This window comes from Arvicanthis niloticus, chromosome 15 (genome assembly GCF_011762505.2).
Source record: "Arvicanthis niloticus isolate mArvNil1 chromosome 15, mArvNil1.pat.X, whole genome shotgun sequence".
In the NCBI taxonomy this organism is placed as follows: domain Eukaryota; kingdom Metazoa; phylum Chordata; class Mammalia; order Rodentia; family Muridae; genus Arvicanthis; species Arvicanthis niloticus.
In genome coordinates, this window is record NC_047672.1 from 52,281,760 (window position 1) to 52,307,771 (window position 26,012).

The following is a 26,012-nucleotide window of genomic DNA, read 5'->3' on the forward strand; positions in this document are numbered from 1 at the left end:
TGTCTCTCTATATAAACATTTTCATAAAATTTGCCATTGCCTTTAAAATTAATAATATTATTTTATGTGTTTGGGTGTTTTGTTGCAGTATACCATGCAAGACATCATATAGGTGCCTTGTGTCATGGAGCCTAGAGGGCAGTGGCATCTCCCCCAGAACTGGAGTTGCAAGCAGTTGTGAGCTGCCTTGTGGGTACTGGAAATGGAACCAAGGTTCTCTGTAAGAGCAGTCGGTGTTCTTAATGTCTGAGTCATCTTTACAGTCCCTTCTCATTGCCTTTTTACTTGCTTATTTCTTTCACTAGATTACAACAACGTTGTTATTTTTTTCTATCTGTGTCCCACAAAGGAAAAAACAAGTTAATTTATATAAATTTTGAATTTCACCAGGTGTTACACTAGCCAGCTTCTCTATTCCTATAGAAAAGTAGTCTGGCCACTGTTTTGATTCATCTCTTTGTTCTTCTATTACAATTTGTGGGGGCTGGCGAGATGGCTTCCAGAGGACCAAGATTCAATTCCCACCACAACATGGTAGCTCACCACTGTAACTCCAGTCCCACGGGATCTAACACCTTCACACCGACACACATGCAGCCAAGACACCAATGCACACAGAATAAATTAAAGTGTGTAGAAACCGATTTATAGTCCACTCATTTGCCACCACAGGCCATGAGCAATTTTAATGTTGACAACAGACTCTTACACTTTCTTCAAAGTTCCACAAGGTGGCGCCCAAATATCTTTTTCAAACAATAAGCCTAAGCGGCAGTTAGTCCTGGGTAATTTGTGCTAGTATTTGATATTTCTGAATTTGAGCAAGTAACAAAACATGTAATACATAATTTTAAATAAGTAAAAGCCACTTATAGTAAACAAAGTTGCATATGTATAGTTTCAGAATGTACAGTTCTGAATATAATCAGTGAGTAATTATTGTAGCAAGTAACTTTAATATGCAGTTTAACATTGTTTAAAGCTTTCCTAACCCTAAATAGTAAAACAATAATTTTCTTCTTTATCTATAACTGATTTCTTCTTCACATAGTATTTAAAGGACTGGAAGAAGAAAGCTATTATATTGGAAGAATTGTATTTTGATAATGACTTAAAAATGACTCTATGACCTTAATTTGGGAAAATACTATTTAAAACAATATGTTATGGGTTGACACAGTTGGGGGACAATAAGCTACATAGTGTTCTTAAAACGTTTTTGTCCAGGAATTTAAAAATTATTTTAGTTTTAAAATTTTTTAAAAAATCTTCTTTTGAACCTTAAACACACTGACTGGTTTCTTGAATTTATTATTTATTTATTTATTATTATCAGAGCTGAGTCCTAACTTTATCGATGCCTATATTTTGGTCAGGTATCAGTAAAATGGTCTGCAGATAATGTACTTACTATCAAACCTCCAGCTAGTAGGTTAAAGCTGCCCAATCCTAGGGGAGAAAAATTTTCCGCCAATAGAAAGTTCTAAGATGGAGTATGGATGGTCAAGCATAAGATTTACACAGTGGGAAGTGAGATTCATAATGTGCTGGAATTTGGTCCATGACGACTTTTCCTGAGCCTCTTGCCCCTAAAGTTAAACTTATTCACATTATTTTCCAAGTGTAAATTTCTTGTTACACAGGCTACCCCTTCTCTTGCTCTGCCGTAAGCCTGGATAGTGTAAAAGCCCATAAGCCTCCAAGGTATCTAGGAATAAAGAGACGTAGCTAGTTCCTGCATAAAGAGCTGAGGTTCTTTTTCTCTGATTTTGGCTTTTTCTTTTTTGTGGCTGTTAACACTGTTCCCCATTTTATCAACCTTGAAATGGAAAAAAATTAAATGTGCTCTGTCTTTACATTCTTTGAGGTTTGACACTGTTATTTACCCTCCATATAAAAAAGTAGAACTGCTCTGTACTGAGAAATTAAAGAATTCAACAATGTATAATACAAAGCAACACTAATACCAGAAAATAAAGTGTGATTGAAAACTAGCAAATATCTTCTTTATCTAAAGCAGGGTTTAGGGCTGAGGATAGAGTTTGCAGTACAAGTGTGAGGCACTGAGTTCAGATCCCCAGAAACTGCAGGGAAGCCAGTGTCAGTAGTAGAAGGACAAAACAAACACCCACGCTCCTCCTTCCGTCTATGTATGCAGTGTGCTGTGCACGTGCCTACATTCCCACCCATGGACGTAGCACACACACACATGTGTGTCATACATGTTCATATGCACAAAGTTAGTTATATTCTTAAAGCAGGAGCCAATCCTTGTTATTAGCAGGTCTGGTCTTCTCTTAATGAGTGTTGGAAGAAAAAGTCAAGAGTTATGTCCATTGAGTGAAGGGAATAATCAAATTAAAACTGATCTTTCAAACCTAAGATTTATCCAAATCTCCCTTTTTGGTATTTATTAGAAAGAAAAATCTTTCCTTTTTTTTTTTTTTTTTTTTTTTTTTTGTTTTGTTTTGTTTCTAGATAGCATCCTGATATTTTGGGATAGTAGTTGGCTTTGATTGGGAAGAAACAACATGGAAGAGGGAAACAAAAAAGGGATATGTTAGTTGTCGCAGTATTGTGTGGGAACTTACGCTGTCCTTTTGCTCCTGGAGACAATGTGTGTTGCTTATGTGGCAATTACTCAAGCTGGAAGCCAAGTGCCAGAGGATGAAGGAAGTTATATTAGGGTACAATGATGTAAGGAAAAAAAATTGTGTCAAATTGCTGCACATCTAAGTCATTCTCAAAAGAAAGTTTCTTAAATAACAATAGCAATAGCAAAATGAAAGTAGAGGGCAGGGAAAAGGGTTAATTCATTCAGAATTTACTGGGGAAGTTGGGCCTGGAATCCACTGTTCCAGATTCAGGCATTGCTCCATTTCCCAAGCTTCTTGACAATGACAGTTTTCATTTCCTTATTATCTTTGAAGGATTTTAATTTTTCTCTTTGCTGACGAGTAGGACCAATACTTTCTTGATGTTCCACCACAAGTGCACAAGAAACTGTCCAAGCTGTATTCTTGGGACCGAGAGGCATAATGAGTCCTGGGAGCTTCAGACCTTTGGAGCGGTTGTTAGAAGTTTGGCCACACCAAGGTTTCTACTGGGAAAAAATTAGCAAGGAATATCTAATAGCAGTTTTTCTCAGCTGCCGCTTTCTCTGACACTGGATCTGCAGCATGGTGGGTGGCTCCAACTGAGAGGAGTTGGACATCATGCCATGCCTTATTCTTGCCCCAGACATATTCTTTGGATACAACTTTCAGCTGATTTGTGACCAACTTTTAAAAACAATTTTATTAATTTTCTGGGGTTTATCAGGTAACAGAATTCTGATTACCTGTGAAATGGCTCCTCCTACACCTTGTCTCATGTATGTCATGTGAGTGTGAAAAGTATGGCTAACCTCCCAAGAAAAGAAAGAAAATATATGGTTTTTGACTATAGATTTCACTGTTACTTGAAAACCTCAGGTAATTTCTGGAAAAGCTACTTTGTGAGAAGTTGTTGATGAAATCATTAACATTCACGTGGGACCTTCATTTGATAAGATAGTTGTTAAAAGTGAGGCTCACTGGACAATGACAGGAGGACTGGAGCCATTACAAGGTCCCCTTTAATTACTGGAGGTCAGACCTCTATCCCCGCCTTGGCAAGATTAGAATCGCCACAGCCCTTCTATAATTAGAGAAGGGAGGAGATGTCAGGGGCAGCCCTGCTTATACACTGAAGGCCTAAAATCAGCCATAAGCCTAAAATCAGCAATAGGCCTGATATACATGCCTGCTAACAAAAAGTCTTGGGTCTCTATGGAAAAACACTGAAACAGATGTCTATAAACTATTGTAAACAGGCAGCTTTTGTGGAAATCTACCAGCTTGAGTAGTCATAGACCTTGTAAGTAGGCAGCCTTGGCTGATAGTACCAACTTAGATAAGGACAAGTGAAGCATAGGCAGAGTCATAGTGACCTGACCCCTGAACCTTCACCCAGCTGATACCCTGTTCTGAAAGATATCTGTACTCCCCCTGAACATCTATGCTCCTGTGTCATCCTCTTCCCCACATCCTGCATTTTCGTGTTTATAACCCCTGTGTTAAAAAGTAAAAATTATGATTTGATAGTAATAAAAAAAGACAAAAAAAAAAAAAGAAAAAAAGAAATGAAAAGAAAAGAAATGACACACAGTGTCCCCCTGACTCTGCTGACTTAGCTTCTGACAATCCATTTTCTTGTTCTCAGAAATACTTTGAATTATAAAATGTTATTGTGTTTTTGTTAGTATGCTGGGTAAAATAATTTTTATTGATTTCATTTTAAATTTCAAAGTTTGTAGTGAGTTAAAATGTCCAACATAATTATAGGTCATATTTATTTTCATATTGTAAAATGCAAGTTAATCTGTTAAACATTTTTTTAAAAATGGATTCCTTTTTGAGAATTTCATATATGAGCACTGTATTTACATAATTTTTTCTTTCTCTCCTTCCTCCCACTCTTTCCAACCCCCAATACTGTTCAAATACATCTTATTTAATTATTGTTCATATATGTATGTATATATGTATACATGTATAAGTATGTATGTATATACAAATACTGATAAATAAAATGTTTTGGGGAAAAAAAGAAGTGAGGCTCAAAGGATCATTTATTTTGTGATGTGTATACATGGTATATGTATGTGTATATTTATGTATGGTGTATGCACATGTGTGTGTATGATATGTGTGGTATGTGTTTATATAGGTATGTATGTATCATGTGTGTGGTATATATGCATGAAAGATGGGGACAATGTATGTGTGGTGAGTGTGCCAGTGCATGAGTTTGAAGCCCAGAAGATATTGGATGTCCTGCTCTGTCACTCTTCTGAGTCAGGGTCTCTCACTGAACCTGGAGTTAGCCTGAAAGCCAACAAGACCCACTGACTCTCTGTCTCTGCTCCCCACAGTGTTGGGATTCCATGGGTGGCTTTTCTACATGGGTGCTGGGGATCTGCACTCAGGTCTTCCTGCTTGGGTAACACATACTTTCCTCTATGGAATCATCTCCCCAGCCACTGCTCTGACTTTCTCTAAGTTTAGGATGACGGAAGAAATGTTATTGAATGATACGTTTATTTTGTCTCAATGTCTGTAAAACCTGAATTTTTCTTTTATTTTTTTTCTTACATGTACATGTATATACACATCCACACGTGTGCATGCCGCCATATATGTGAAGGCCCAGGCTCTCTGTTGTATGCCTTTCTCAATTGCATTCTATTTTAGTTTTTGAAGTAAGGACTCGCTAAACCTGAAGCTCGCTGATTGGCTAGATTCGCTGGCCAGTGTGTCCTGGGAATCCTCCTGTAGCCAGCAGTCCAGCACCCACAGTATAGGCATGTCCTTTACAGGAACTCTAGGGATGCAAATTAGATTCACACACTTTTTACTCACCCAGTTACCGCCTCAAACCTCTTTTTATTTTAACTTTTGAAAACCTTATTTCCTCTGTGCAGTGGTGGCACACGCCTTTAATCCCAGCACTCCGGGAGGCAGAGGCAGGCAGATTTCTGAGTTTGAGGCTAGCCTGGTCTACAAAGTGAGTTCCAGGACAGCCAGGGCTATCGGGGCTATACAGAAAAACACTGTATCTAAAAACAAAACAAACAAAAAGAAAACTTTATTTTCTGTTCACCTTAAATTATATTTTAACCAAGAAATAATTATAGTCATATGCAATTCTAAATTAATAATAATAATAATAATAATAATAATACTGTAGTGCCATGCAGTCTGTTCTTAACATTCCCCAGTTGGCAGCATCCTGAAGCACTTACAGTGTCACAGGCAAGGTGTTGACATTGATGCAGCCATTCTGTCACCACAAAACTTACTCTTGTTGTCATTTATAAATACGTGGACTTTCTTACCTCTATCCATACTGGCTCTTAAGAATCTCTGCTAAACACTGCTTTACTGTTGCAGGATATTTGATCCCACTGTGAGCCCTGAGATTGTGTTATTTACTGAATAACCTGTTTCTACTTGTGTAGCTCAGCCTTAGCACACACCTTTAATTCTTGTGGTTGAAATATAGAAACACCCTTAAGACACATCTTTAATCTCAAGCAATAAAGGTAAAGTTGTTGGGGCATGGAAGGGTATCCTGGTTCTTGGGTTGTGGGTTCGGCCATGCCCCCAGAACCCAGGCTCCTGTCACGAGGTCTAATCTCCATTCAACCTGCACCCTTCACTCAAGTACACAGGTGGAGGGTGTGATGAACAGGCCCCAGGCCCTAGAGAGATTTACATACTAATGAGATACCTGAAGGCCAGAGGGTGGAGCCAATTAAGCATTCCTCCCCAGCCCCTCCACCCTCTTTCCCTCCCTATTTAACTCAGATCCGTCCTGGGTTTTAGGGAGAGCACATCCAGATCCATCCACCATCCACCATGCCAATAAACCGAACCCAAGGACTTCCTCATGTGTTGGGGCTGTGCCGTGAGTAACCGTGGAGAGGCTTTTACTGAGCAGCTGGGCCTAACTTCCAGCTGGAGGAACTCAGGGCATTCCCAGGGCGTTCCCAGCTGAATACACACAAAGTGGTGAGAGGAACCCTGGGTTCCCCAGCCTTTTTTTTTTTTTTTTTTTTTTTTTTTTTTTCCTACATAAAGTTAGTTAGTAGAAGGAAGCACCAGTGTTTGAAAGTGATGTCTAATTAAGTGGCAAGCAGAGTCACAAAACAGAGAAATATTTGACAGGATAGGATATGCCTAAATTTCATGAGAAGAGAGAGAGCATTGTAGAAACCAGAGGGGGCAGTTTTAGAAAGACAGTTGTTCAGAGACAGGTTGCAGAGAGAAAACAAGCTAGACACAGGTGGAGACAGAACAAGCCAAAGAATGAGGAGACAGAAGATTAGAACAGATGGCCAGAGATAGTATGAGGCTAAGCAGGACAATTGAGAAGCTGAAAGAAGCCAGATGGCATTAGTCAGCTTAGAGTGGAGGTTTGAGTTCAGCTGAGCTGAACCAGCCAGCCAGAGTTCAGAAAGAACAAGAAAGGCTGAGCTTATTCAGCTCTAAGTTCTAGAGAGTGAAAATGTTCTAGGCCTAGATAAGATTGTACACAGGCTAAAAGCCTCCAGGTCTAGACCTAGGTTAGCAGATGGAAGGAGTGAGCCTCAGAGACAGTTACATCAGGAGGGTAAAAGATACTTAATCACTCTTCACTCCATGATGTTCAGATTCATGCCTATGGAGTATAGATGGTGAGATGTCTGTGAAACACTCAGTATTTTGACTGACAGATGCTAGGTGATCTTGAAAGGTTGTTATTGTTATAATAAGGGCATCAATAATGTTAAAATGTCATTCATCCTAAAAATGGTAATTGTAGGACCTGGAAAGTAAAGTCTCAGAAAGCAGCCTAAGCCTGCCAGCCTGGGTTTTATCCCTAGAACCCATGAAAAGATAGAAAGAGAGAACCAATCCTATGAAGTTATTTTCTGACTTCTAAATGTATACTGTGGCATGCACACACCCATCACACACAGACACACATAAAATAATTAATGAAATTAATAGGAAAACTATTTTAAATAATTTTAACAACATATATACTACCTTCCCCAATTATCATGCTGTTACGGATCTCAGAGGAAGCCTATACAGAGGAGTCCGTCATTTGTAGAGCAATAAGGTTGATTCACCATGGACTGAGTGCATAAGTTAGAAAATAAGAAAAAACGACAAAGGGCCAACTGTAAAGACCCCCCTTCTTGGACAGACATCTCAGAATATCAACCACTATAAATAAAACTGAAATGACAAACCCAAGTTCTTTGCCAGCCATTTTAAAAGGTCACTGACTTGAAGGCAAGTACTTAGGCAAGGAAAGAATTCTATTAGGAAAGCCAGCAGTCCAAAGATGGGGGCTATCACTAGCAAAAATCCATTTTACTTAGAGCCTAAAGGTGAAAGGCATAAATAGGAATTTTAGGGAGGTATGTCTGATAGGTGTTACTAAGATAGTTACAAATTTAAGTGGTCTGCTTTTCCTAATGCACAAACTAATGTCCTGGCAGGGTCACTAAATGTCATGGCTTCTTTAAATGTAAGAAACAGTTAGTTATTAGAAAGTCTCGTGCCAGCTGGGCATGGTGGCACACACCTTTAATCCTAGCACTCAGGAGGCAGAAGCAGGTGGATCTCTGTGAGTTCAAGGCTGGCCTCAAAGTTAGAGATCCATCTGCGTGTGCTTCCCAAGTGCTGGGATCAAAGTTGTGCCCCATCCGATTCTAAAAGGCATCTTTAGTCTAAGAACAGGGAAAGAATTGTCCGCTGGTGAGGTGGGAAGATAACTGTCACTAGAAAAGAGAGTGAAATGCAACTTTTCATAGAACAGTTGTAACCTGCTAGGTGGCTCCAGTCAGTAGTGAGAACTCCAGCACCTTCAGTCAGCAGGAGACTCTGTCATCTCCAAAGTTAGTGATTTTTAAAGTCAGCTAAAAGCAGCAGAGATGGAGAAGTTATTTAGGCTTTTCCCTGGTTGCAGTTATAGTTAAAAAAAAAAAAAGCATCGTAACAGATGAAGCTCTGTCTCATTTCTACACGGGAGAGCGAGGCCCTCAGAGAGGTTAGGGGCAGAGCCAGAGCTCAACTAAGACTAAATATTACCTAAACTTTCTTTTATAAAACATTTTTCAAGAATCAGAAGCAGAATGACTAACAGCTACGTGCTCATCATTCAACTTCAAGAATTATTAATCCTCATTTTCTTAAAAAGATGTTGAAGCTGAGTCTGCTGTCATTTATGTGTCTCCACAGTGCTTGGTATTCTAACCAGTGTCTCAGAGAGCAAACCCCGGGCAAAGAGAAAGACAGAAATCAAAACAAAGATATAGTGTGAGAAACGCAGGCAGATTGTCGATCGACACCTACAATGTAGAAAATTTGCTCACTTTCTTTTTTCTTTTTTTCTTTTACGGAGCAGTAGTCTGGAAAACACAGACTTATTCTAAAGGGATGCTGCTCCTTTAAGTTGCTTACTGATCCCACCCAGATCTTGCACCTTGGCCAAATGCCTGACCACTCTGGTAAACAAGAATAAGAGATTGCCAAAAAAATTCAAAAGCAGAGACAATTATTTCCCAGAGTACTGAACAATATCAAATAGCTAACTCTATTTAATAAGAGTCCCTGCTGTGGGCATCTGCTGCACTCTTCTCTCTTTCCTGTCTGACAGACTTCCTAAGGTAAGACAGAGCTGCTTGGTTTTAGTTCCTAAACTCAGGACTGTCTAGGAATTGTGCAAGGATAAATGGCTGGTGTTCTTGTCATGTGAAGGAAGCTTATTGAAAAACTTGCCCTCTGCTGTGACTCAAAACTAATTGTTTTGAATAATATGAGCATAAATAATGGCTAAATATGTACATTTAAAACTAAATTTAAAGGTACTTAATTTTTCATTTTGCAAATTGTATTCTGAATTTACAATCTACTAAACTGTATCACAATGATGTTAATACCTTTTGGGGAACTTTTTAAAAAGTTTGACATGGGTTTCAACAATTCAGGATTCATTTTAGGATATTTTAGCATTTGACTAATTTAGAAATTTGAATAAAAAATATCCATTCATTTTGTCTTCGTGAAGAACCAGGAAAATGCAAATACTGAGGTAAAGTTATTAAAATCTACAAAAAGTGTTTTATTTCTGAAAAATTACTAAACAAAGGTTTTTTTTGAATGTATTGACCCTGATATTGACTTAAGAATAAGTTTTAAGCAAAATTTCAAAATACAGCATTTGGAAAAAGAGCTGCATTTTAAATAAAATTTAGCCATTATTAACATAGAGATTTATATTTCTTTCATTGAACTAACTGCATTTTCTCTCTCTTCAAATCATTTGTACATCTTTCTAAAAGATAAGAACTATTAAGAACTCAATAGGACCTGCTGAGAGTGATAAGAAGTGGGTGGGCCCTTATAATGTCAAGCTAGCAGAGTTAGGGAGTTCAGGAAGATAAAAGAATGGAAAAGCTAGAGAAAGAAAAATAAAACCAAGAGGATACCCTGCAGACCCTACAGGAAAACAAAAAGCTTTGTGTCAGGTGCCCAGTCAAGAGCCTCAGAGGAAACCACAACATCGAGATGTTACGATTACTGCCATGTCTGAACAGCATCAGTGACTATTACACACATGAGGAGTAAATTCAGTTCTCTAAGGCGAAAAAACTGCATGTTCAGTTCTGTTTTCAGGGAGAATAAGGCATTATTTGAAACCAATGGTTCCAAAATCCTGATGTCTCTCTTAGGTCCAGCATGTCTGAGATGTTTCTCCTGGTGTGGGTGCAAGAAAGCAAACCCCTATACAACATTAATGATTTGTTTTCCCCTCTGAAAATGCATCAGCAGCTGTGTGTGTCTACATGACTCTAGCTTTACACTAAGCTTCAGAATTAAATAAGTAGCTCTTTCATGGTCTCCTTGGTGAAAGCAGAGGAGCCATTTTTATGTTCTATTTCCTTAGCACAGTTCTAGTTCTTTGTTTTGGTTTTTGCTTCAACTACCCACTGTCTTCATATCTTAGTGTACTGGTCTGAAGCTTGGCTGACATTTAGCCAATTGCTCTCAGAGCATGGGCCAGCACAGGTGCTTGTTCACACGGAAGTGAAGTTCTGTTAATAAACTTCCTGCTGCCTGCTATTTAGGAAGAAACAGTGGCCTGAAGCCAGCAGCGGCAGCGTTATCTCCAACCTAAGAGTCTTGCTTCTTTAGGGAGTTTAATCCATCTGCCTGTCTGAAAGAGGTCAGTCTCCTAGCTCACCCATCACTGCCTTTGCATGCATTCCCACCCTCTATTGAGAGTCTGGAAAAACCACGGCCATAAATTTCCAGTTCACATTTTCTGAAGGCAAGGTGCCAAAGGGGAAAATGTGATTCCTTTTCCAGACCTTCTGGAGTTAATTCAGCAGAAGGAGGCAAGCACTGAAAACCATGCAGACTGTCAATTCTAAATAAACTTTTTGTTCCTGCTCCCTTGGGTATCCTGAGCTAGCAACATATCAGTCTTCTTTTGTCAGGGAATTCTGTGGATTTAAACACCACTGTGTGTGCAGCTGGGCATATTGAACTGATACAGATGACTGAGAATTTTAATATAGAATTAGAGTTTTCATTGTTTACATAGAAAAAAATAGTTTCACTGAGTTAAAGGCATAGGACTCTGACTTCAAGTCTTTTCCCATTTTCATTTGGAAGTTGCTTTTAAGCAAATCTAGTGGGTTCTGTTGTCAAATTATTTTTTATTCATTAGATATGCAGTTCCACTGTTGAACCTGATGAAGACAAACTTTCCAAAGCAAGAGAAAAGAGAAAGGAGTTATGGAAAGCGGAGAAATAATTTCATTTTATTGACTTTTGAACTAATTGATGCCGTGTGTATCATAGTAAGACTGAAAATGTAGTGGTTCTGTATCCAAGGGAGAGTTGAATCTGCTAATAGTGAAAATGAGTGTAACAAACATGCAGTCATCTGAACTCACTCTGAAGGATCTGGAAATGGCAAGGCAGGTTCTGGGATGGAACCATGGTCCCCAAACAGTGTGGGACTGAGAGACTGACCAATGGCATTCCTTATGCCCCGCTCTCCATAATATAGGAAGAAAGTAGTGCTGCTTAAATATAACTATTTTAATATAAGTGAATATTTACTAAGAAATGTTTTATCATGACTTGCTTAGGTTAGAAACTTTAAAAATCTCACTATGAGTATTTTGTTTGAAATGTGAATGAGTGTGTGTGTGTGTGTGTGTGTTTGAGTGAGCCATGGTGTGTGTGTGTGTATATGTATGTATGTATGTATGTAAAGGTCAAAGGATAGCTTTCTGAAGTTAGTTCTCTCCTTATACTACGTGGGCCCTGGAGAATCAAACTGAGGTCACCATGCTTGATGTCAAGTTCCTTAACTCCTGAACCATGTTGTTGGCTCATATCACAGATTTTGACTCTACAAGCTTGAAACTGTTTATTTACAATTAATTAATTAATTAGTTTATTTATTCTCTCTCTCTCTGTCTCTCTCACTCTTTCTCACCTGACAGGTAACTTGTATATATATTATGGCTTCCAGTTAGTGTTTTTATGGGAGTCTTGAGTGTGCAAATGTGTCTTTGTTTCTTGTGCCTTCTCTTGGGCTCTTTTTTGTCTGTTTGTTCGTTTTGTCCAGTTCTAATGTATTCGTTCTTGTTTTATTATATCACAATACAATTCCTTAGAAATCTGTTTATTTTCTTTTTCCTTTCTTTCTTTTCTTTTTTTTTTTTTTTAAGATTTATTTACTTATTTACACTGTCACTCTCTTTAGACACACCAGAAGAGGGCATTGGGTCCCATTACAGATGGTTGTATAACTGCCATGTGATTGATGGGAATTGAAATCAGCACCTCTGGAAGAACAGTCAGCACCTTTAACTGCTGAGCCATTTCTTCAGCCCACCCGATTGGTTTCTAATGGGAGACAGAAAGGGGATGGATCTGGATGGGAGGGGAGATGGAGAAGGACTGGGAGGAACAGAGGGAGAAGAAACTGTAATCAGGAGATGAGAAAAATATTTTCAATAAAAGAAAAAAGGTAATTATTACCTTTTATGGAAGTATTTATAACTGAATTTTCCATTTCAAGGTGTTACTAGGCAGATGAATATTTTACCGTCTACCATAATGAGGAGAAGAGATGTCGCCTTCTGTCTCCTGCTTTTGCCAGCTTTTCTGACTCAAGTGGATGGACAAAGAAAGAAAGGACCAAAGCCAACCACACTTGCAAGGAAAAATGACTTCCAGGGTAAAAAAAAAAAAAAAGTGTCTTTTAAAAAAAGTTTTAGTTTTAGCCTGTGAAATCACTAACATAAAGTTTTAAAATAGTGTTTGGTTTAAATAGGAAATCACGTGTAGCTATACATGTGATATTCTGCTTGATGAACTTAAACCGTGTAGTAATAAGCCAGACATATTTAGATCACCTCAGATTTTAGAACGCTTGTGAATTTCATTTGAGCTTTACTTGTAAATCAGAGAGCTTAAATGACATATTTAAGGCCAGAGACAAATCAGCTATTAAGAAACTGATCTAGAATTCATGTTCAACTCTATTTTAAAATTAAGTTTCTTTTCCTGTTGTTATTCCTATGATGAGTGTAGACACATTTTCTCATTTGGTTACAAGGTACTAATATGACATAATCCAAGTGTTAGACAAACGTTTTTTTTTTTTTTTTTTTTTTGGTTTTTCGAGACAGGGTTTCTCTGTGTAGCTCTGGCTGTCCTGGAACTCACTCGGTAGACCAGGCTAGCCTCGAACTCAGAAATCCGCCTGCCTCTGCCTCCCAAGTGCTGGGATTAAAGGCGTGCGCCACCACCGCCCGGCGACAAACGTTTTTTTGATTTACCTTTTGACACCTTTGCCTAATATTTGTTTAATTTTAAAAATATGCTGCACTTTCCTCTTTTTTTAATGTTTTAAGTGGGGTAACCTTTGTGTTCTCTTTCAGATGCCATTTGCTTCATAGATGTTGTCTTTATCCTGGACAGCTCTGAAAGTTCTAAAATTGCACTCTTTGATAATCAGAAAGCCTTTGTGGACAGCTTGAGTGAGAAGCTTTTCCAGTTGACTCCTGGTCGTTCATTAAAATACAGCATCAAGCTGGCAGCCCTTCAGTTTAGCAGCTCGGTCCAGATTGATCCACCCTTGTCTTCTTGGAAGGATCTCCGGACATTTAAGCAGCGGGTCAAGTCTTTGAATTTAATTGGGCAAGGCACCTTTTCTTATTATGCCATCTCCAATGCCACAAGGCTACTGAAAAGAGAAGGGCGTAAAGATGGCGTGAAAGTGGCCTTGCTGATGACTGATGGCATCGATCATCCCAAGAGTCCAGATGTCCAAAGTATTTCTGAAGATGCTAGAACTTCAGGAATATCATTTATCACTGTTGGACTTTCCTCTGTGGTCAATGAAGCCAAACTTCGTTTGATATCTGGGGATTCTTCCAATGAACCTGTTCTACTATTGAGTGATTCAACACTTGTAGACAAAATTGGAGAACGCCTGGTAGGTACCTAGAGGGATATATATATATATATATATATATATATATATATATATATATGATTATTTTTAAAGCATACCCCATACTTTACTGTTTACTTATCCTAAAATCATATACACTGTTAACTTACATTTATCTGATTATCAATTTGTAGTCTGCCTTATTTGTTTTAACTTGTCCTTTCTTATCTCCCATTTGCATTATATATATGAAATATATATATATGTATGAAATATATATATTTCTTATTGTATATTCATATATTGGTTATTTAAGAGTAGATACAAAACATTGACAAAGTAGGAGTCCCATTGGATGCAGAACATGGATCTTTCTGGATTTCCATTACCCTGACAATCTACTAGGAATGTGTGAAGTTAGTTCCCTGAAATTGTATCCCTAACTTTGTCACACCGTGAGGATGTGGGAAAGATTACTTTTAAAGCATACAGCATACTCTCCTGTTTACTTATCCTAAAATCATGTACCTTGTTGACTCACATTCATCTGGTTCTCAATCTGTAGGCTGCCTTATTTGTTCCAACTTGTCCTTTCTTACCTCCCATTGCTTGATTATCTTTAACCATTTTACCCATCTCCATGTCATATTACTTAAAAATTCAGACTTGTCATTTAAATTTTTTTCTGTTTTTTTTTTAAATGTTACAAGCCTGTCTATGTTACTTTTCCTATTGCCCGACAAAGCAATCTAAGAGAGGAAGAAATTATTTTGGCTAGCTAATCGAGGGTAATCCTAAAGAGGGTTGAGCTCATTTAGACTGGAGTCAGAGCCCACAGTTTCCAGGTGAGTCTCATTGGTGAAGGCATTTCACGTGAAACTTAAGGTGCTACGGCAGTACCTAGCCCTGCCTATGCCATTGGTTCAAGGCATCCACACCTCTTAGCTGTCTATCACGTACAGAGGGGAATCCTGGGAAGGTGAACATTTAGTGGCTTTTCATTCCTTTCCCCTCCTCATCTCTAGTGTGAGAAAAGCTGACCCTAGAAGGCACAGAGAAGGCAGTTCCTTGTTTGGCCAGATGTTCAGGCACAGGATGTTGCTACTCCCTCTAGATACACCCTTGCTGAGATTCCTGCCCAACTGAGGATAGGAGCTCTTGGCAGTTGACTGGGGCTAGGACTGTTTATGAGGGAACAGAAAATGACCAATGAGATTCTTCTTCCTTAGCACCCCATGACTTCAGCTTGTTTGTTCAGATGTCACTTCTGTGAATGACTTTCTCCTGACAGGGAGATACTACTTTTCAGATACATTCCAGGCCCAGAGTACTGTTCAGCTTTTAAAAGAAAGGCACACCAGCTCTCATTGCTCCTTTCTATAAAGCAGGACCTTTCTATAAAGCTAGATCCTTGGGAAAATTCCTCATTTAACCTATGTTCATTACATTGCTAGCTGACATTTTAATTTTTTTTATATTGAAATTCTTATGTGGCTAGGCATTTAAAATATGTAGGCATAATTGAAGAACAGAAATGCATTACTTAAAGTGCACAGTTCCATGAGTTTTGACAGGTATACACAGTCATGTAACCACCAACACAATTAGAATGTAGAAATTTCTATCGTTTATAAATGCCTACTCAAACTTCTTTGTAATCTCTTTCTCCTCATCTGACCCTAGAGCTACTGATCAGACTTTCCCCTCTGGATTAGTGTACACTTCATAGCATTTTACAGAAACAAATCCATATCATATGCACCCATTTGTGCTTGGCTCCTTTTACTGAAGATACTAATTTATGAATTTGGGTTATTTTGGGGAGATCAGCAGCCTACTCATTTTTATTACAAGGATCAATCTAGTGAGATTTAATGGACATAACTGTCCAGAATACGTAGAGTTTTTTTCAGGAAACAAAATTAATAAAGACAAATCCCTCAGTATCTTCCATAGAAAGTATCATGTAAGAGCCTCTTAGAAGAAACATTTCGGCTCTAAATTATCAAAGAGGATGTAGTGATTCCTACTAAAGGGAATGTGCAGAGTATCTTGCTGTTAATTTTATTGTAATTCACATGTGAAACAGATTCACTCTAATGTTCTAGATATATCACTTAGTCCTTTAGAAGAATAAGACAGTATAAAATCAATATTTAAAAATCCAGAAGTAAAGGTTGAGATTAATTAAAATTTCTTTTTCTGGACATTCTTTAAAAAAAGCATGAATTTAAGGTATTCTCTTTACCACATAAAGGATTAATTTGGCATTTTCTATGTCATCTTTAGAATAATGGAATCATATGCTTTTCTTCATTAGTTGTGGTTACTTTCTGTTTTTTCCAGGCTTCATTTTTTTTTAAAGATGTTTATTTCTGTTCTGTTTCAGCTTTTGTAATGGCAATTTTGCTCCTAAGTTAAATTGCAGAGGCTTTTGTTGTTATTATAGAGCTTGCTGGCCTTTGCTCCCACCCCATTAGTTATGATATTAATAACTTTGTCAATTCTTCATATTTCCTCCATCACCGTTTATAGCATTGGCCTTGTACTCACAAAATTAGCCGCTCCCCTTCAGCCTTCTATTTTGACCACCATCCCGTTATACAAATCAGAATCCATTGACACAGTGTACGTCTTCTATTTTAGTGAGAACATTTCTCTATTTATTCTTCTCACTGAAATTCAAATTTGAACAGAACTTACAAGCCATAACTCAAACTGAAATTTGTAGACTGCCTTTGACGACACCCTTCCCCTATGACCGTGTGCTTTCCCGGCTGCCAACCTTCTCCTCATGGAGAGAACTCCTACTTCCCAGGCAGCCAGCTCCATCCACAGGACCCTTCTGTCCTCTCCCTTGGCATATCCCTTCTCATTGCTGTCTTTGTCTTATTGCCCACACTAGTCTTTATGACTCTTTCCACCAACAAACTTTGACATATAGAGCAGCATGCCATCTGGGTGTTAGTTGGTCCCTTTCATTCCTTTCTTCAGAATCACCCAGAAAGCCCCACCTATTCCAAGAAACTATTACTGACTCCCACTCTCCTTGCTGTAGACTTCTTACACTGCTTTCAGTGTGTTGTCCCCAGTTCCAAAGCTTCGGACTGTAAGTGCCTTTAGGGATGAAGCTTTGTCCTTTGTTTGAAACAATCTTATCTATTATGAGTGTTGGGTATGAGTTTCTGTTTCTATAGAAACATAAGTTTCAGAAAAACCTAAAAACAAATGAAGTGCAAAAATTGTCTTTTATATTTTTAAGGTGTGCTAAAGAGAAATAGAATGAAATAAAACTAAATTTTCAAAGGGAGTGCTGACAAAAGGCACAAATATGCTGAAAGAATAAATTTAAAAACTAGGAATGTCAGGAGCCAACTGTGGTGGCTCATGGCTATAGTCCTAGCACGTGGGAAGTCAAGGAAAGATTGTCATGACTTTGAGGTCACTTTGGGCTACACAGTGAGTTCTAGCCAGCTTGGGCTACACAGTAAGACTGTTTCAAATAAAAAACCACATAAAATGATAAAGATATTTCTTATTGTAAAAGTTTGTAACAATGTCAAAACTAGACTTTTTGGGGGTTAATGTTTTTCAAAATTTATAGTTTGATTTAAACTACTAGAGCTTATTATGTTGCACCCTCTGAACTATCTCAAAGTTTTTCTTTTCCTTCTTTTCCCAAGGGAAAGGTTTTGATGTGTGTTTTAAATATTTTTCATGTGTATGTATATGTCAGATGTTCATACATTCATGAGGGAGGGTGCCCAGTATTTTTTTTTTTTTTGGAAGTACCCATGCTGGATTATTGTAAAGCCAGTCAACTCACTTTAACTGTTGAACATGACTTCATTTATTGATCTACTTTTTTACTGTTATGAATAGTAATGAATACTGAAACATACAGACACCATTCAGGCAGCATAGACAGGAGGTGACCATCTCTTCAGTTCTGTAGGGACAACCAGCTATTCTTCAGAAGGACAGCAACTCTCAGCACATCCGAGTTCTCCACTCTCTCTGTGGGCTGCTGCTTTTGAAGAAACAAGAATCCCACTTGCAGGCTGGAGTTATATGTCCAGGAATATAAAAATCATTTGTCTGCTGAGGTGCTAGATAAGACACTTAACATCTATAGATAACATATAGTACTAGAATTTGAAAGCTTCTGAGACTATGCAGTTAAAAACCTCCCTCCTTTCTATGTGGGAAAAATTGCCTGCAGTGACTGGTCAAAAACAGCATGCTAGTTGTAAGGAAAAAAAACTCAGGGTGACCCTTAATTACCAGTCCAAATTCTCAGTCTCTGTCATTAGAGCCTCTTAGAACATTTTGCTGTCTTTTCCCTCTTTTGTATTAGGATGGCTTAAAATAGAGACAGTGAAGTACATTAAAGGCATCAGACTCCACAAAGGTCTATGTTCTACTTTATCTTTTGACTTTCTCATTAGCACCTCCATGTTTTATGGCAAATGTTCGCATCCCTTTCCCCCTAGTTCTTTGTGTTATCGTATATAAACTGTCCTTTCAGAGTGAAACACAAGGCACTATTTAACTCCTTTCTTAAGAAGGGCGGAGTCATCTCTTCTAACATACATTCTTTTCTATCCATATTTATCTTCCCACAAGATCTGTAGTACACTTGTCAGGCAGCATCCTACTGAGCTACAGACAACAGTGAGGCCTGTGAGGGATAAAAAAAAATAGGTTGTGGCACAGAAATTACGAATGCAGCAAAGTGTTGAGAACATTCTGTCCAAGTCTCCTTTGAGGTGAGTGAAAGGTGCCGCTGAAGATGATCAGGAGACTTAGCCCAGGTTGTGACCTCAGCTAAGTCTTGTTTCCTTAATATAAAGTCAGAAGTTAAGCCTGCTCTCTCTTCCTCTCTCTCTCCCCCTCCCCACCCCTCCCTCTCTCTCTTTTTCTCTCCCCCCTTCTCTGTCAGAGCAACATGCATAATTACTTTTATAATAATATTTTTGTTGTGGCACATATATTTTTAATATATTATACATATTTAATTCCTCCTAGGTAGCAAGTTATAAATGTAGTTTTCTTTTATGTAAATAACACATGTTGTTATGAACTATTAAAAATTATTTCACAAAATATTATTTTTAATACTGTTGCATGTTGATCTTTTATAAATAAAATACCATATTTGGGGCTCTTGAAAGTTCATGTGGAAAATCCTTTCTTCTACTGATCACAATAATGGAATTGTGGCCTCCCATGTTTTAGATCGTCTTGAAAAATGCCATTGGGCTTTCTAATGTTCTGTTTTTGAGTTTTACCATGATTTTCTAGGATGTATTAATAATTTCATAAGATAATGATTTCCAAATTGGTGTTTTAAAATGCCAAAATCCAAATGCAGACATGTATAGGGCTGGGGACAAGGAAATATGTAATTATTTATTTTCCTAAGTCTTTGTGAGCAAAAGCGAGAAGTTTCTCATTACAATCAATTAAGTTTGGAGCTAAATTATAGAGAGAATAGAGCTGATCAAAGAAACAAAAGCTAAGGCACAGGCTGCAGAGATAAAGTTCCTAGGAAACACAGAGTAATTCTGAATGTTAGTGCCCCTCCTGTCTCCTATTATTATATGGCTGAGAGCACTCCTTGGGTGGCTGGCTGGCTGGCCCACTTTATTGCTTTTACAAGGTTAAAAAGGCTGACTTGCTATTCTTCTTGGAAATTGCATATCCCATAGGGAATAATTAAGACTAATAAGAAGGTGGAAGCAGAACTATTAATTGAGTTAATGTTTCATTCTTTTTTCTCCCCCCTTTTAGGATGTCTTATTTGAAAGGAAGGTAAGCGCCGAATGCCTTATTACTATGAATTATTCAAAAAACCTGAATTAGCAAACCAATCTTGTGATTCACATAAGGCGCGACTAAATAAAAGCGTGAAATTCTTTTGAAAATGAGCTACTTTACTTTGAGGAAGCCACGTGGTTTTATTTTTATGCCTCTATATTGCTTTGAGGAAACCATGTGGTTTTGTTTCTATGTGTCTATATGTCAACTGTAGGTTAGAAATTTTTAGAAAATGTAGAAAGTGGTGAATGTCATTGGAAACATTATTTTAGAGATCCACGCAACCCAACTGGCAAAATTTCTAATTTGAAATGGGCTCTTTTAGCTGGGTAGTAGGGGTGCACACCTTTAATCCCAGCATTTGGGAGGCAGAGGCAGGTGGATTTCTGAGTTTGAGGCTAGCCTGGTCTATAGAGTGAGTTCCAAGAGAGTCAGGGCTATACAGAGAAACCCTGTCTTGAAAAACCAAAAAAAAAAAAAAAGAAAAGAAAAAAAAAATGGGTTCTTTTATTCTATGCATGGATCAGACATTCACTGGTTTGGAAGGTGCTCCTGGTTTTGGCCAGCATCAACCTAGCATTAAGTCCTCTGCTGTCTGGTTGGACTTGAAGCTCATTTACATTCCTTTTTGAAGAGAACTGAACCAGATGAGAGGAACCAATCAGAGCACATCACAAAAGAAGCTAGTTAGTAGCAATCTGTTGAAAAGGACATAGTACAACAGGTGGTTATGAGCTTGCCAAGGTCTCCTGAACTAGAGACTTGGTACCATGCAAAGCACAGGTGACAGGACAGCATCTGTTAAGTGTGGTCTGTAAATTTTGAAGACACACAGAGAAAACAATCACTTTGTCATGTTTGAGCTGTTAGGCAGCTATTTACAGCTTATTCTGTTTTCAGAGATGTTAAGATGAAGAAAAAATGTGCATCTTCTAATTGATATAAATACGATTTAAATCATATTTTTTTGGCTGAGTAGGGAGAAGTGAATATTTACATATGATTGGGCCGTGATGTGTTATTAAGAGAATGAATATAAAATCCAAAATTCAACAGAAAAAAATGATTATTTTTCTATTTTAACCAGTCTCTTTCTATAAATACATTGATAAATACATGGTAGAACATTTATTTTATTTAACCATGGCAAAACTTAATAATACTTCAATAGTTGACTCTTAGTTGGTTCTGACTTTGCCTTGGATAATTTAAGAAAGAGAGAGAAACTTCCTTCAAGGGAGTTTCAGTCAGTTACATGTTGGCTAAGGTTTGGCATGCTACCATAACCTGTATTTCACTGTGAATTAACATTGTGTTTCTTGCTGATTCAGTGTGAACACAGGATCTGTGAATGTGAGAAAGGAGATCCAGGTGACCCAGGGCCTCCTGTGAGTAGACATCTATATTCAACTTGAGGTTGATGAAGACAGTGGCAAAATTATTTTCAGAGGGGGCTTTTCAGTGTTGTTTCTTTATTTGATGATTAGAGCCAGAATTTCTCAGTTATGAGAAAACATAGAAAAATCTAACATATGTCAATAGTGGTTTAGGCAATGTTTTGTCTCACTAGAAACAAATGGCACCATCCATTCTTGAAGCTTCATCCTTCTCAGCAATCCAGTGATGCAGCACCATGTAGCTTCATGGGGAAGAACCCGGTTAGGATGCTTTGGGGATTTAGGTGAATTCTGTAAAATAGAAACAAACACGTAGCTACTGAAAGACAATGGCGTCACTTACCATAATGATTTTCCTTTACTAATAGTGTCAGAAACCATCTCTGCTGTGTATTCACTTGTCTATGTGATTCAAAAATCTTGTCTTAAGAATTTGGAAGTCTGGAGAACAGGTTTCACAGTGTATGGACGACATGTTTTTGAGCTAGTGCTAGTGTTTGAAAGTGTTGGCAAGAATACATACTCTGAGTGTGGGGGAGTGTGACATGTTTCCCCCTGAGGTTTAGTTTCAGACTTTACAGGATATATATATATATATATATATTCTTAATAACTCTACCAATCAAAGCATAAGAGAGTGGGAATTTATTTCTCACAAAATACAAAGTTGTATGTATTGCATGATAATCAATAGAAGCTGACCTAACTAAAGTGAAGATTTAGCCTTCTTTTCCTATAAAGCTGTTGTTTAACTTACTACATTAAGAAGTTGCCATGAACAGTGGGCAAGAAAACTCACCACCAGGAGCAAAACTGATACGTTCCATCACTCCTTCTTGAACTGTTGCATCTTCATAGGAGTAAATCATTTACTTTAGTTTATTTAGTGCCCTTAAAATCAGTTCTCAGGAAAGGAAGAGTTTTTGGTGGTGTTTGGAACAGGATGGAAGAGTTCTCTTTTCTTATATCTGGAACTGGTCCCCTCGATCTGAACCTCTTTGGTCACAGGCAAACAAGCTGGGTCGGTGGTGGTCCATAGTAGTTCAAAGCAGAAACCACCCACCCCAACCTCTATCTATTCAGTCTTTAAGTGTCTTTGAATGAGTTTAATTTTGTTTGGAAAATGGCTGACAAGTAATTTGAAAAGAAGCTGTAATCAGTAAGATGAATATTACCCTCTTCTGCGCAAACCCAGAGATTGCATAGAGAAGGTTTGCAGTGTTCTCGGCACAATTACGAGTAACAGAGTTGAATATCAGCTTGCTTGGTTGAAGCTCCAAGGTCTCCTATTTTTGGTGCAGCTTATCAGAAACTATTCAAAAGCACAGAAAACTGATACTTAATAAAAATAATCTTTTCCCCATTTCCTTGCAGGGTACCCATGGAAACCCCGGTACCAAAGGTGAGCGAGGACCAAAAGGAAATCCGGTAAATTAAAAACAGATTTTTTTTTTTGAGGCTAAAATAGCTTGTTTATTTATTTAGAAGACTGTCCTGGTTGGTTTGGTTTGGTTTTGTCAACTTGACACAAATTAAAGTTATTTGTGAAGAGAAACCTCAGTTGAAAAAAAAGTCTCCATCTGATTACCTATTAATGCACTTTCTTGATTAATGATTAAAGTAGGTGGTGCTAGTCACATAGCAGGTGCCACCCCTGGACAAGTGGTTCTGAATTATGTAAGAGAGCAGTCTGAGTAAGCTGTGAGGAGCTAGCCAGTAAGCAGCTTTCCTCCAGGGTGTCAGCTTCAGTTCCCGCCTCCTGCTTTGAATTCTAGCCCAGAATTCCCTCGGTGATGGAATATGACCAGAGAGTTGTATATTGGAATAAACCCTTCCTTCCCCAAGTTTCTTTAGGTCATAGAGTTTTATCACATCAATAGACGCTCTAACTAAAACTAAGTCACTCTTGATTGACCAGGAACTCACTCTAAAGTCCAGGCTGACCTTGTATTTTTCCCAGTGTTCTTGACTCAGACTCCCAAGTGCTGGGATTAGAGGTGTGAGCCACCACATTCAGCTCATTGAGTCAGTCTCTGTAGTATATGAAAACTTTACACCGCCTGATAAATATCAGGTTTCTAATAATTAAAGAGGCAAATGATACAACCCATTTTAAAGAAAGGAAATAAAGTTAATAAAGGAGAAAATAGAGATTTTCATTAAGTAAATAAAAGAAATTTGACTAAGCAAAAGGGTCCTCTTTAATAATAACTATTTAGTATTTTTAGAAAGTTTGACCCAAAGGATTTTTTTTTTTTTTTAAAGAAAAACATTTCTACTTCATGCAGTCTTATTTTTTGGTGTTTTGAGTTTCAGGAAGTGTTTTCTTCCTTTCTTTCTTCCTTTCTTTTTTTTTTTCTTTTTTTTTTTTTTTGGTATTAAAGCCTTAACTTTAAATAATAATAACTTGTGATAATAATGTGGTGAGGCCTTTGCTCTTTGCTGGAAAGACAACTTGGCTCCTATACTTTGGGAAGAAATTAAGTAGTACATAAGAGACATTAAAATATTCAAACTTTAATCTCATTTATAAGAATATTCTTAAGAAGATAATATATATATAAAACATTATATGAATCAGAATATTCTTGGCACTAGCCTGAGGAGAAGGAATGTGTAGCATTCTTGGGGCATGCTGCAAACTCTCTTATTTTCACTTATCCTATGTAGGTCCCAACTGATGCCAACACACTTTCTTTTGTGGTTAGAAACTTGGCTATAATTCAGTGTTCATATTTCATTAGTTTGGTTTGCAATTTTGTGCACCATACTTTGTTTTCCTTAGTCTTGCTGAAATCAGGCAATCTCTCTTGAGGAACATTTTAGAAAATATTCAAAGCCTCTTGGAGAAAAGCCTGAGTATCCTCCTATTCCAGAGAAACACAATGCTATGTTTGAGAAAAACACCATGTTGTAAACTGGAATGCAGCTAAAGCTGTGAAAAATCTATGTATGTTATGCATGCTGACCATCTGGGTTCACTCCTGAAGGCCACACTTTATCTGAGCCGCTCTTTTCCTTAAATTGCATGGCGAAAATGTCAACGATGGAAGCTTAAGATTCTTCTCTAATTGGGTTAACCCATTATCTAGGAATTGCACATTTTATTGAGCAATCAATCACTTGCTGGGCTGAAGAATTTTGACTGAGTGTTGTTTGTTACAGGGTGATGCTCAGAAAGGAGAAACTGGAGAAAGAGGTCCTGTGGTATGTACAGAATTGGAATGCTTTCCTGACAAACGGTCCTGGGAATCTCTGACTGACTGGCTTGACCATGAAGTGCACTTGCAAAATAGATTCCTACTTACCTATGCTCTTGAGGGTGCAGGCAGGCAATCAGACAGACATGATCTCAGAGGCAGAACTCAGGAGAGGAAATACTCTAATCAGCAAAGTGACAATGGGACATATGACATTCCCTAATGCCCAGCTGAACATTTCTGAAAGGCTCAAATGACAAAGGCACTTTGCTTTACTTCTTATGGAAATTCTTTTTTAATGGAAGTAAAAAAGCTACGATTTTAAAAGTGTAAGAATTACATGGTCTAAACTATGCCTTTGTCAATGTGGTTCTATCGATAAGAATGTGACAGTGTGAGAGTACCCTTACGGTCATCATGTTCATGACGACTTTCAGTGTATACTCTCTCCTTCAGTTTTAATCCGAAGGGTAAGAAATTGTATGTGAGGCACAAGCATCTGTTTGCCTTCTTGAGATGGCTTGAAAACGAATTATGGTACATTGTTAATTTTATATTTGCTTGGGCATTGCAGTGAGGACAGCAAATAGCAACACCTACAGTGAAAAACAATGTTGTGTTGTGCTTTGTCTTTTCACTTAGCCCCTTGGTTTGAGTGAACAGTCAGACTCAGAATTGGAGTTTCACGAAGCTGGTCTCTTGGGTTTTTAATTAAACCCATGGAAGCATCCGAAGGAAAGCTTGTTCCTTTGCATAGGAGTCTGTTCAGAAGTTGTGCTATTTGTTCAGAAAGTGCTTCTTAGTTGTCTTCTAGGTTACTAATGCTGGGTTTTTTTTTCAAGGTAATGGAAAGAAAGCTCTTGAAACTTGAGCTGAGTTGAATAACTCAAAAGCTTCGAGAGAAAGATTAACTTTGAAAGGAATTTGGAGTAGGGACAAAGAGGAGAGAGAAAATTAAGATAATTATAAAATTTTGACCCTATAACTTGATGAGATATGTAATATGATAGTGCCAGAAATCAGAAAAGTTTTATTAGCAGAAATAAGAAAATCAGACAAACTTGACAGAGACCGATATGGTAATTTTGGATATTTTAAATTGGAGTATTTTAAAGCTAGTGGTTAAGAGGTCCTGAAAAGAAAAAAAGAAATAAAGAAGCAAACAAAGTCCTGGAGAGATGACCAACAGATAAAATAACCAGGATTTTCAGAAGAAAACAAGAACATACTAGAAGAGAGTAGCATTCCCTTGTTTCTACAGACTTCTATAGGTTCCTTCCAAAATCTAATTCTCTGTCTTGAAATAACAAAATGAAATAACAGCAAAAAATTCAAATGTTTGTGTGTTCTGGGATTGGAAGTCTACATTATTATCATTGCTATGATAAGTGAAGATTAATTTTTAGAAAATACCAAATTAACTGTGTCTTTAATTTTAAACATAATGTTAGCAATTGATCAATTCATGCGAAGAAGTATTTTTTACACTTGGTTAAATCACACTGTCACTCTATCTTTGGCCAACTCAACTTTCATT

At 37.7% G+C, this 26,012-nt stretch overlaps 1 protein-coding gene across 2 annotated transcripts in view; it reads left to right on the forward strand.

The window, feature by feature from the left end:
• The first annotated feature begins 9,114 nt into the window (after positions 1-9,114).
• The window catches only part of Col28a1 (collagen type XXVIII alpha 1 chain), a 153,405-nt gene continuing 136,507 nt past the window's right edge, over positions 9,115-26,012 (forward strand). Inside the window, exons 1-7 of one of the 2 annotated variants that reach the window (XM_076913703.1) lie at positions 9,115-9,244; positions 12,679-12,837; positions 13,544-14,100; positions 19,852-19,872; positions 21,210-21,266; positions 22,650-22,703; positions 24,441-24,482. In XM_076913703.1, coding sequence (XP_076769818.1) covers positions 12,693-12,837; positions 13,544-14,100; positions 19,852-19,872; positions 21,210-21,266; positions 22,650-22,703; positions 24,441-24,482 — 876 coding nt within the window. In that variant the 5' untranslated portion in view covers positions 9,115-9,244; positions 12,679-12,692. Of the gene's footprint in view, positions 9,245-10,724; positions 10,804-12,678; positions 12,838-13,543; positions 14,101-19,851; positions 19,873-21,209; positions 21,267-22,649; positions 22,704-24,440; positions 24,483-26,012 lie in introns of those variants that run through there. The other variant, XM_076913704.1, reaches the window with a different exon arrangement.